The 13325-nt window shown below is 37.9% G+C and overlaps 1 protein-coding gene and 1 long non-coding RNA gene across 5 annotated transcripts; both read left to right on the plus strand.

Moving 5' to 3' along the window:
* The first annotated feature begins 2093 nt into the window (after positions 1–2093).
* Positions 2094–3453, plus strand: LOC126788057 (uncharacterized). The gene is made up of 2 exons (XR_007671326.1): positions 2094–2298; positions 3216–3453. It is a non-coding gene; the product is annotated as an uncharacterized LOC126788057 (long non-coding RNA).
* A 1932-nt stretch (positions 3454–5385) lies between these two features.
* LOC126785741 (pentatricopeptide repeat-containing protein At1g71210, mitochondrial) lies at positions 5386–10107 on the plus strand. Of its 4 annotated transcripts, none has more exons than XM_050511372.1 (4): positions 5386–8227; positions 8349–8963; positions 9057–9570; positions 9766–10107. In XM_050511372.1, exon 1 carries the CDS (start codon positions 5534–5536, stop codon positions 8159–8161), a length of 2628 nt encoding a protein of 875 aa, XP_050367329.1. In that variant the 5' UTR covers positions 5386–5533; the 3' UTR covers positions 8162–8227; positions 8349–8963; positions 9057–9570; positions 9766–10107. The 4 variants fall into 4 exon arrangements, with proteins under 4 accessions (XP_050367329.1, XP_050367330.1, XP_050367328.1 ...); XM_050511373.1 differs by having other exon boundaries at positions 8349–8435; XM_050511371.1 differs by having other exon boundaries at positions 8349–8392.
* Positions 10108–13325: the final 3218 nt, after the last annotated feature.

The raw sequence follows: 13325 nt of genomic DNA on the forward strand, positions 1-13325 counted from the left end.
AAGATAGGCCGCCGAAAATATGATCGATCTCAGTTTGAGGTTTGATGAGAATTTTCTGTGGCCCATGGATGAATTTTTTAATCTGTCAAACCTGTATAACCTCACTCGCCACTTTCTGCTGAAGAGTAAAAACCCAAAATGATACATGAAGTATCGTGAAAGGTATTTTTTGGTACCTACAAATTTTTATTACCCGAAATGGTACCTGAACTATTGCACCGTTACCCAATATGATACATCCGTTAGTTTTTCCGTTAAATTGATGACGTGACATGTATTTAGAAGGACAAAATGGTCTATACACAATTTTTTATTTATTTCCTATCTCTTTTCCTCCAAAATTCTCACAAATTCACCAAATTGATTGAAAATTGGTTGGACTTGATAAATCATATATATTATTTGCAAATTTATTTACAATAGTTTTTTTATGAAATTTGTAATTTTAAGAGGAAAATTAACTCTTGTATCACAAAACTTAACACAAGGTTTAGTATATATATTTGTTTAGCAATAATAACAAAATTAATTTTAAAATTATTGTTTTTCCTATTACTTACAGTAAAAATTCTATAAATTAATAGCTTCGGGACTGATAAAATTTATTAATTTAGCGATATATTATATTATTAATAAATTAATAATCTATTAATTTATTGATTAATTTATAACTTATTAATTTATCCAAGTATAATAAATATTTTGTTTCATTTTGTCGAAGAAAAAAAGTTTTTACTTACATTGTTTAATTTATTATGTATACCTTATTAGATATACTATTTTTTATGTATTACATTTTAATATTATATTGTTTGATGATGATTATATTAATTAATTTTTTTAAAGAAATCCTCATAAATTTAAAATTTATTATATAAATTATGACACTAATAATTTATATATTCGATGGGGTCTAGCTAAATAAATTTTCAAATTTCTATTATCTTATAAATTTAGTGAATTATTAATTTAACACGTTGGCTCCGAGTTGAGACCAGAATTTTTTTTTATTTTAGCGATGTTATTAATTAATCGGGTATTATTTAACGAGGTTTTACTGTATTTGGTAAAAAAAAAACTCTAAATACATGTCACGTCATCAATTTAACGGAGAAACTAACGGATGTATCATATTGAGTAACGGTACAATAGTTCAGGTACCATTTCGGGTAACAAAAATTTGTAGGTACTAAAAAAATATCTTTCACGATACTTCAGGTATCATTTTGGGTTTTTACTCTTCTGCTAAAATGTAGTTTGATTTCAAACAATCAAAATTTCACTCCACGTGTTGAAATCAACAATTCAGATTAGCATACACACGGCCCGTGTATAAAATAAGTTTCACTTTTATGGTATACGATCAACAACAAGTGACTACGACTATATGTAGTTATGTACACCATTGTATCACAAGACCGTATAAATCAACCATTCTTTAATCACAAGAGTGCCAAGACATTTTTCTCAAAAAAAAAAAAATAGTGACAAGGCACACAAATTTATAATCAAGTACTGGTAAAATAAAATATGTTTAGAAGTGGTACGAAGCTATTGTCTGATTAATTTTGAAGTTCTGAGTTTTGCGTGCATTAATGCCTCTTGTGAATACATGTTTGCTGTTTTGAGTTTTGTCGACTTCTATTACTAGAGTTATGAAGGTTTAATAAGATTATTAGTTGTCGACTTCTATGACATCTAATCCGGTGTAGCACATATATGCTATGGAAAATGTTGATTTCTCCCGAGTTCGACTCCTGACACCGGAAATTCTTTTTGTTTTTGCTTTTTCTTGTTGCTAGCTTAAAGCCTTAAACTATAAATATTCCAACCTGAAGGTCGCTTTTTGCCTCTTCTATCAGAGTCCTTGCGCCATAACCTCGACATACTTCAACCTCGCCGAGCCTCCTCGTCCTGTCATCACCACCGATCGCGTCGGCAAGGTGAAGTCTAACTTGCGACTCTCTCCTCTTTCTCTTTCTAGCTTGCTTAAATCACATGCCGATTTCTGGGGCTTAGTGTAATGGGTTTAACGATTTGGGGTTAATTTGGTACCTGGATCTGGTGTTTCTGTGGGGGGAGTTCTAGTAGACTTGATAATCAAAGAAATATATATCATATGCTCCTTTCATCCCATTCTTGGTTTTCAAAGCTAACAAAAAGCCGAAAACGCAGCAGATCTGCGAGAGAAAGAAGAAGATGATACACAGGAAATGGAGTCTGCTCACTGGGCCCGTTGCCGTACTGGGAGGCATAGTCGCCACGGTCGTCGTCACCCACTTCGTCTTCGTCGGTAACGTAAGTTCGTTTCTTCCCTTTATCCATTTACATCCGCGATATCTATTCATTTCGGATCAAGCTTTACGGTTTCAGTGACGATCGGTTGTGTACTGGCTCTGTTGTAGGCTGTTATGAAATTTTGGAACTGGGTTTCGGGTAAACATAGTTTTTATGGCTTATGGGTATTGGACCTTGTGGAGTGTTAAAGTCTGGGATACTAGGTGTGGAGTCGTAGTTTGGAAAGTAGAAGAGGAAGTAGTTGATTGCTTTTAGGATGTTATGGTTTCGGCGAATTTACTAGCAATGTTCTAAGATTAATGTGAATTAGGGGAATGGAAGGAGCAAAGGGATTGAAAGCCGTGGCCGCAGCTTGTGTTTGCTGGGGAAGAAAGTAATGGGGAGAATGAGGGGATGAAAAACATGACTTGTGGAGGTAGCAGGAAGGACAAGGGGTATTTCGATGGAATTGAGCTAGAGGATTACTATTCCAAATGCTTTCTGCAATAAGTAGATGAGATTAATGTTGTTGAGAGAAAAACAATCAATTGTTTTGTTATATGGTGTCTTAGCTAGCTTAATTTATTTACTAGTAATTTTGTAGCCCAGAAAGGTTGATGATAGGGTTTATTTGATTCACTTTCTTAATTCAAGATGTTGGACTCTTAGCTTAGTGTGTCTATATTTCCATGAATTTGAGCATTTGTCTGGTTTAGTAATTGAATTTGTGTACAAATTAGAGTTGGATCACTATGTTATATTGATTGAAATAAGGCCAAGGGGTGTTGTAATTCACCTATATGCTATCTCATGCAGGTTCTGAGTATAAAATTTAGGGATTTATGTAATGCATGTATGAAACAGAACTAGTAGTTGGATCATGTAGGAACATTTCTTAAGTAGTCACAATCATTGTAACTTACATTTGTTTTGTGCAGGATCGTTTTCTTAAGATGGATCCAAGGAAGGAAGAAGCCACCGCTTCAAGAAAATAAGGCAAGGATCAAGAGTTGTATTTTAATGTGACCTTTTTTATTTTTTTCTGTTCATCTGTTTGAATGAAATTGTAGTGGTAATTGCAATGAATTAAGTTTGTGGAGTCAGTTTCATGAATTTGGATTCTATGTTATGTTGACGTGGTTTGATTGCAAGCTAATAAATGCCCAAATTCAATTGCTTTTTATACTAAACAGTGTGCCCGCACTCTGCCACGGGTTCACAAGCTTTTGCAAATTACTAATGTGATTAGTCTCCTTTTTTCGTGTTGCATTTAGCCATAGGAGACTTATAAAACTATCACTGTGGTAGAGTGCGGGCACACTGATGGCAAATTACGTATAAAACTATTAATGTGGTACCTAAACTCATTATTTGCTATCAACGAGGGGTCGGAGGCCATTTTTCGACACGGAAACGTTAGTTTGCTCACGTGCTGCGCCCGTGTTTAAAAAAAAAAAGGCATAAATCACTTCTTCTTCGCCGATCCACGTGCGGCACCTCCCTCCATTTCGAGGCCCTCCCTCCTTCTTATCCTTAGTTATGTACTTTGATAAATCTTAAAAGACAAGGTTATAAGGATGTAAGATGTACTTACCTTGAAGTTTTAGGGGTGAAAGGAAGATTTTGATGTGGATCTAAAGTTGGATTATTTTAGTAAAGAATAAACTTGTTTAAGAGAGAAATAGTGAATGTTAGAATTTTAGCTTGAGAAACATTAGATGGTTGAGTTTTCTATCAACTAAGGGAACTCTAGACTTGCATGATTTCTGATTTTGAAGTATGAATAAAATTTGAGGCAGCTCATAACTATAAATAGCCAAGAAGGAATACAAAAGTTCAGTTCTCACATATCATTCTCAATAATTAATATTTAGTGATGGCCTAACTAGTTAGTGTGGTTGTTGGCAAAGGAAAAAAAAGTGTGATGGGGTAAAATATAAAAATAAATCAGCTAGGTTTAAAACATATTGGCATTAGGATTATATATATATATATATATAGATATAACAAAGTAACAAACACATTTATATGTGTTATTCTAAAAAGTAAATGAATTTAGTATATTCCTTTCATAAGATTTTCAATATATTTGCACTATCTAATACTAATATAATGCATAAAAGATAATACTATTAATATTAGTCTTAAACTCGATTAAAAAGTATTGAGTACAGGCAAAAATGTGAGCTAATGTATTCAAATCGTGGTCTAATACTTGTAAAAAAAATTTCTATCTTTGAAAGTACGTACCTTAGCATCATTGGTTTTTAAAGAGAAATATTAGAAGAAAAATTGAATTAATTCTAAGTTAATATAACCTTAGAGTACTAAATAGTAAATACTAAATTTCAGAATATTACAGTTGCGGTCGATTAAGAGGTTATCTGCTACTGTAGACTATAAAACTAGTTGCTACTATCGACTTGAAAACCACATGCTACTGTCAATTATGAAGTTAGCTAGCTGCTACTGTTGACTTAGAATACACATTTTATTGTCAACTTAGAAGATACTTGCTATTGTTGACTATGAATGTTGTTACTGTTTGGACTGAGAAGCTAGTTGATACTGTGGTTTTTTGTGAACAAATTTCAAAATTTAAAAGTTTCTTGAAAAATATATAATATGGTAGTTAAATGAAAGCCTATGATGTAAGGAACAAATTTATATTTTGCACACATTTAAATTGTCGGTAGTTTGGCCGGAAAATTAAAATTACCGGAAAAAACTAAGAAAGAAGAAGAAGAAGAAGAAGAAGAAGAAGAAGAAGAGGAAGTTGTTAGAGACAAGAGTGATAACTTAATAAATTTTTTTGAAAAAAAAAGTATTATGGACATTTAACATCAATAATTTAATTAGTTTTTGGCTCCACTTATTTTTTTTGGACATATGTTCTAATTAATATAAAAAATAAATTTTTAATTAATTCAAATATTATCCGGTATTACTAAATAGTTTTTTATTATATATATATATATATATATATTCGTGCTCTATTGTACTAAATGTATGAAAGTTTTATTTTCATTTTTGATTTTGATTTTATAGAAATCCATTTCATTTTTAATCTCTAGCTCTCTTGATTTCCAAATCCGCAGTCAAAAATAATCAGTGCTGCAAATGTGGGCACGTTGTTAACTCCCTATCAAATCCCTCTCTCTCTCTCTCCGCCTCCCTCAGCCAAAGCCCCGCCGCTAAACCCCCCAGTAAACCCTAGCAGCCTCCCACCAATCCACCATAGCCAGATTCCAAAGCTATGCTTATTTCACTCAAAAATCTAGCCAAATCTTCTTCTTACCGAACCAACTCCCTCGCCATCCTCACCGGCATTGATTCCCTTTCTTCCTTCCCATTCACCACCGCCGCCGCCTCCGCCCCCACACCGCGTTTGATCCAACCCCAGAACATCACCTTCTCCTTCAAGCAATGGTTCAAGTCCGGCCACAACGTCCTCCTCCACCAAATCTTCCAAATCCTCAAAGCCACCGAAGACGGCGGCCTCCACCACTTGCAGCACCCCAACGAGGGCGCCGACGTGGCCCTCTCGCATCTGGACCTCCGCCTGACGGAGGCTCTTGTCCTGGAGGTCCTCCGCTACGGCAACGACCACGAGCGGGACGTCCTCTCCTGCCTCAAGTTCTTCGACTGGGTCGGCCGCCAGCACAGCTTCCGCCACACACGCGCCACCTTCAACGCCATCTTCAAGATCCTCTCACGCGCCAAGCTCATGTCGCTGATGCACGACTTCCTCGCCTCCTTCCGCCTGCACCGCCTCGACCACGGCGTCCGGTTCCACGACACGCTCGTCATCGGGTACGCCGTCTCCGGGAAGCCGGAGCTGGCGCTGGAGCTCTTCGGCAAGATGCGGTTCCTCGGCCTCGATCTGGACAGCGTCGGGTACCACGTCCTGTTGAACGCGCTGGTGGAGGAGAAGTGCTTCGACGCCGTCCACGCCATTGCTCAACAGATTTCCAGCCGCGGCTACGAGAGCGACATCACGCACAACATCATGGTCAAGTGGCTGTGCAGGGAGGCGCTGCTGGGTGAGGCGGAGGCGTATTTGAGGAGAGCTGTGATGGAGGGGAATGGCGATGGCTCTGCGGTTGGGATCCTCATTCGAGCGCTGTGTCAGCAGGACAAATTCGACACTGCTGCCAAGTTGATGAATGAGTTTCATGACCTGGAGGTGCCTTCGATGCACAAGGCGTATGCTGTGTGGATTGCGGAGCTGGCTCAGGCGGGGAGGTTGGATCAGGCATTGGAGTTTTTGCATAGTAAGCAGGAATCCGAAGGGTATATTCCTGATGTGTTTAGGTATAATGTTTTGCTTGGTAAGCTTTTGAAGGAGGCTAGACTTGAGGAGGTTTGTGATCTCTTGTCGGAGATGAAGGAGCGTGAGATTTTACCAGATAAGGTCACAATGAATGTTGCCTTGTGCTTCTTATGCCAAGTGGGAATGCAGGATGTCGCCCTCGAGTTGTTTGCCTCAAGGTCTCAGTTTGGGCTCACCTCGGCGGGCATGGCTTACAACTATCTGATCAATACTTTCTGCTACGGCAGCGTTGATAAGGCATTCAGAATCTTGGAACGTTCCCTTGATCAAGGCTATTTTCCAGGCAGGAAAACATTTTCTATATTGGCAAATGTTTTGTGTAGAGAGGGAAAACTGGATAAGATGAAGCAGTTGGTTCTTTATGCTTTAGAGCGGAATGTTATGCCCAGTAATATCACCTATGACAGGTTTGTTGCTAGTCTCTGCAAAACTGAGAGGGTAGAAGAAGCTCATTTGATATATGAGCAACTTAACAGAATAGGTCAAGTTCATAGAAAGAGTATGTACATCAACTTGATAAACGGTTTTCGCAAGTTAAATAAGGATGACGTTGCGGCTAGACTTCTGATTGATATGCAACAACATGGTCACTCTCCTACTCACAGGCTCTTCCGAGATGTAATTTGCTCTTTGTGTGAAATGGTGAAATCAGACGAGGAATTCTTCACCTTATTGAATATGCAGTTGTCTTGCCAGCAACGTACTTGTCGGATGTATAATTTCTTCATCTACGGAGCTGGGTGTGCCAAAAGGCCCGATTTGGCTAGAAAAGTATACGAAATGATGCAGGCAAGTGGGATTGAACCTAATTTGACTACTCATGTTGTTATGTTGAATAGTTTAATCAAGAGTGAACGATATTCTGCTGCTTTGAACCACTTTGATGATCTGCGTGACAAAAGAAAGTTAGGGAGAAGACTTTACAGCACCATGGTTATTGCTTTGTGCAAGGCTAAAAAGCTGGATATTGCACTGGACGTGTTTATAGAAATGAGAAAGAATGTGGTTCCAAACGACAACTGCTATGAGTTTCTTATACAGTCATTCTGCTGGAATAAAGAATATGATACAGCAGTAAGCCTTGTTAACGACATAGAGAAAATTGGTCGTCGCATCACATCTTTTACTGGCAACATACTTCTTTTACATTCCTTGAAAAGTCCAGAGCTCTACCAGGCTTGGGTTCGTCAAAGAGAGGTGCAAGCTCAGATCTCTGATAATTCAATCCTTGGTCTGCTTATTGGTGCATTTTCTGGTCGTATTTGGGTGAGCAAACAGATTGAGAACTTGGAAGAAGTAATTTCCAACTGTTTTCCTCTAGACGCGTACACATACAATTTGTTACTTAGAAGTTTCTGTAATAGTGACATGAACGGGGCTTGTGCATTATTCGATAGGATGTTGCAGAAAGGGTATGAGCCCAATCGATGGACATATGACATCTTAGTACAAGGTTTTCTTAAGCATGGGAGGATAGCCGAGGCAGACAGATGGCTTAAAGCTATGTCTGCGAAAGGCTTTAGTCCAACCAAGCAAACGATGATGATGTGATTAACTGGGATTCCTAAATTCTCAGTCAAAGGAATTTAATTCTCATTTGTTGATGTCTTTATTCTGGTATGTGTTATTATATATTTGGCTTTCTGTTTGTCCTTTTTATTGTTTCGAAAGACATCTGAGCTAATTTATGAGTGTCTAGAATTTTACATGACTAACTGACATGTCACGTCTTTTGTAGGCCTTGACAACACTTCCTGATCTGGCTTGCTTAAGAAAGAATTCGTATTCACATCTTTTAATTTTCTCTGATATCTATTATAGAGATGTATCTTACTGTTCTCTTCTATCTACCCTGTTTCTAATATTGGGTGAAGTAATATTCAGAACTCTTAGTTATCTATATCTACAGTTACAGGTTTAATAAATCCATCTGAGAAATGTAGGTGATGTGATAGAAGTTGCAACTTCCGATATTATTAATTTACCCACCTAGAAATCGTAGTAAATTGAAAGATTTTTTTTTTATCAGAACTTGAAGTTTGATATAGCCTTGCCTTTAGGAGTCCAAAAAACTTGAGGGGCAATAGATTTTTGGGTTCAAAAAGCTAGGAATGTAGCTTTCCTACTAAATGATATTTCCCACAAATGTGAATAAAATTGTGTGAAAAAAAAACCACCTCAGCATAACTTCCTCGATAGCATTCTCTGACTAGTTTTAAATTTCTGGTAACTTTGTAGATTTTTTTAATTCAAGCATGCAAGTGTACTGAATTACTATTTTTAATGAAGGTGGACAGACTACTTTTTATAACCAATGTACCTCATGCCAAAATTTTCTAATTCAGAGTATCATGTATGAAGTACAGTACTTTTTCATTGTTTTTGTTCTATGGACAGATGCTTACTTTTCTATTTTCCTTGACATGTTTTGTGAACATTATTGCAGAGCTTTTTTTGAGGCGGGGTTTGCACATATTAGGGGGGAGGAGAATCGTTCCCTCACTACAGCTGCAATAGTTAGTGATGATGATGATAATGAGGAGCGCGGGAACTATCCGGTTCCATCTGCTGCGGTAGTTGCAGCAGCAGGAAGCACACTGCGTCCGCCTTCCTTGCAATCCCTTCGTGAAGACGTACCCAATGCAGCAGCGATCCCACAGACTTCATCTGAGGATGGTTTTGAAGAAGAAAAAAGTTAATGTACGCCGTCATTTTGGACATTATGAGGTGAGTTTTGCACATACTAGGGAGGAGTATCTTTCTCACTACAGCAGCAATAGTCAGTGATGATGACGATAATGGGGAGAGCGGGAACTATCCGGTTCTATCTGCTGCGGTAATTGCAGCAGCTTTTGGGAAGTACACTGCATCTGCCTTGCAATCCCTTCTTGAAGACATACCTGATGCGGCAGCTGTCCCACAGACTTCATCGGGGGACGATTCTGAAGGAAAAAGTAAATGTACGCTCTTCATTTTGGATATTGGGGTGTTGTTTTCTTAGATAATATTTTTTTTCTAGATCAGAAATGTGTTTAAATCATGTGTGGTCTTCAATTTATACTTGCAATGATAAATGTTTCTTGTTTCTGTATGGAAATCGGTCAGTTGTATTTTGAGTGTTCTTATGACTTCTTGATTTCTATTTTTGTTTACAGCTGCTGATAAAAGTTCAAGAAGCTTAAGCTAAAGCATGGTGATGCAGGACAAGATGTCATTGAAGCAGTCAATTTAATTATTAAGATAGTAACACTTGCCAGCCAGCATTAGACTGCTGAGAAAGCAGTAGAGCACTTTCACCACAACTATATTTTTCTCCTAGTCTTGACTTTTTAACTTTACTGCATTATTACAAGTTTATATATTGGTCCAAATATAGAAAGCTTTGTAGTCATATCAGCTCAATTTACGCCCTGAAGATGTACATGTGTTTTTTTTTTCTGAAGGAAGATAGATATGTTAGAGTAGTGTTAATTTGGATTTGCTGAGTGACGTAATTGTATACTTGTAACGACCCTAAAATTTCGAGCCTAAAAACTCAAAATTTCAAAGTCGTTAGAACACCAAAATAATCTCAATGAAATCGAAATCATTTAAGTGTAACAGCGGATCAATTCTGAGATCTCAATACAACTCGGACAACCAATTATTACAACCCAAATTATAATCCATACACAAATGGAAATGTAATAATTCTCACAAATCGCTCACAAATCTCACAAATGAAAATACACAAATCCTCACACACGAATCCATGCTAAAATCTCACCACAAGTAGGATCCGAACGACTTCGAGCCTCTGTAGTCGTCACTCAACCTCCACTAATCAACACCTGCGGAAGTATTCCCTACACCATTGAAATTGGTGCACCGGGATTGCAACACAAACCCGGTAAGCTTTACAGCTCGTATGAGTAAAATATTAAAATAACTCAAGTCTCATAAAAGACACAACTCCACATCAACACAGTATAATGAAAAATCATGAGAAAACGAGCAACCCATCTGGTTACTCTAATACTTTCACAAAATGGTATCTAATGAGCGCTGGTACACATCCGTTACCCCTCACTTAGTATACCGCTGATGTTGGGCAACCACCCGCCACCCAACATCCAAAACAAGCTGAGTACCCATGATCAGATAACCACCCGTTACCTCATGCAGTACTATGGCAGACAGACTAGAGCTCTAACTGTATCGTAACTTTCGCCCGGCCAAAGGCTAGGTTCCGACTTGCCTCACATGTACAATAATCTCACATCATATTGTACCACACATCACGTCCGAAGACAAATCACAATAGTTCACATTTTCCGTGATAAAATCACGTACAATAATCACACATCATATTGTACGTTTTAAAACTTTCACGATATATCCACAATAAAATCATAACAGTACATTATATAGCAAACTATATATATTCGTATTTATTACCATTTATACAATATATACATAGCCCACTATATCCTATACATGTCATATTTCATAAACACCAGAAGAATTACGTACGATAATCTCACATCATATCGTACCATTTAAATCACACACATGCACAATTGTCTGTCACCGAAATGACTATTTTTAATGAATTAATAACAGTACGTAATTTAATGAACTATATATATATATGTACTTATTACCATTATACAGTATATATGTAGTCCACAAAATTATATACATGTTGTAATTCATCTGATAAACACACTTGTAAAAATGTTGAATCACCACGAGGGTAGATTCGTAATTCAGTGAGATTTTACTCACCTTATTGACTTGAGCGTAATTCCACAATTCGCGATGCTAATTCCTTTCCTCGATTTAACGATCACCTTAAAAGAATAAGAAAAGAATTTAGAATCGTTTCGTAAACCTTTAAATGCCAAAACAGTAATATACGGTTACTGTTCAGCAATTTTGGTTTATACGATGTTACTGTTCACTGTTCACTATTCACGGGTACTGTACAATACTCAATTAATACGTATTACTGTACGTATAAATATTATATACGTATTTCTGTACGTATAAATATTAAATACGTATTTCTGTACGTATAAATATTATATACGTATTTCTGTACGTATAAATATTAAATACGTATTTTCTGTACGTATAAATAATAATACGTATTTCTGTACGTATAAATATTAATACGTATTTCTGTACGTATACGTACGATTTAAATGTAAATACAACTCAGTAAATAAAATTTACTAAATTACCCTTTTACAAATTACTTTTTACATTTACTGAAAGTAATTTATAATTACATTTACCGTAGGTAAAACTTAATTACATTTACCATACGTAAATAAAATTTACTTTTACCGTTACACAGTAAATTACCAAAATACCCTTCTGTCAAAACTGTCCCACCGCCGCACGTGGCGGCGCGTGTGGCACACGCGCCACCTCCGGCGGGCCGCGCGTGGGGCCCACGCGCCACTCACTGTGGCAGCGCGTGTGGTGCCACCGCCACCGCGATTCTCTCCTCCTCCTCCTCCTCTTCCTTCCCGCGGCCTCACACCGCCTCCTACTCTCTCCACGCACTCCCACGCGCCGCCTAGAGCGGCGGTAACCCCTCCCTTCAATCCACCTCCGATCTCCAACATCTCCGCTCCAAATCATCCAAAAATTCACACAAACAACACAACAATCAAGCTATACTAATCCCTCACCTCAATCAACGTTTGAACCGTCGGATTTGTCACCGATCGTTTCGATTTCTTGTGGAGGTGAGTCGTCGTGTCTCCCCCTTCGTTCGTAGTCGGCGCCGTGCCTTGGGGTTGATGGAGGTGCACCTGTGTTGCACCCTAGCTTCGTCAAAGGAAGGCTTGTTCGGCGGCGGTGTGTTGCAGAGAATGGAGAAGCTCGGCGTCGATCCACGACGATGAAGGGAGGCGCGTCTTGCTTCGGAGAGGACGCAGTCGAGCTCGTGGTGGTGTGGCGACCGGCGGTGAGAGGCACGGAGGTCGGAGCTGCCGGATCGTGGCGAAGGTTTTTGGGAGAGGAAGAGAAAGCTCGGGGAGGGAGAGAGAGTGTCGAGAGGGTGAGAGAGAAAGGGGGCGGCCGAATGAGGAGAGAGAGGGAGTTCCCAAATGTGGAAACCCTAATCCCATTAACACTCTATTTATATTAGTTTCCAAATCGGAAACTAACTTCCGACGTTAATAACTTTCACTTCCGACGTCCGATTCGAACGTGTCACATACTCGCGAACTCGTATCGACGAGCTCTACAACTTCATGAAGGAAGCTTTCGCAACCGATCGACGGAATAAAAGTCGATATAAACATTACGGAATGTAACGTTTTTCAATTTAAACGTTCCGAGAACGTTTCCGTTTCTCGTTTACTAACGTCGCAACCAAATACGTTCATTCTAATAAAATTCGAAATTTTATAGAATTCCAAATCAAACTCAAATGTTTGAAATTTAGGGTTATTACAATACTAATCTTTCGTCCCAAAAAATAATTGTATACTAATCTTAACTAGATTCAATGACATACTGATTTAATTATTACTTTCTCCATTTGTTATTCCTTACTCTGTTCTTGTTATGGGTAGTTTCTTCTGACGAAACTATTAGTGAAGAATTTTGTTGTGGGGAAGTCCAATATGATGGTCGTGAAGTTTTTAGCTTACATTTTCTGTTTTAGAATAAGCAGAAAATTAAACAAGCTTTTGCCAATAACAAACATGAGAATTTA

This window comes from Argentina anserina, chromosome 3, assembly GCF_933775445.1.
Source record: "Argentina anserina chromosome 3, drPotAnse1.1, whole genome shotgun sequence".
NCBI lineage: Eukaryota > Viridiplantae > Streptophyta > Magnoliopsida > Rosales > Rosaceae > Argentina > Argentina anserina.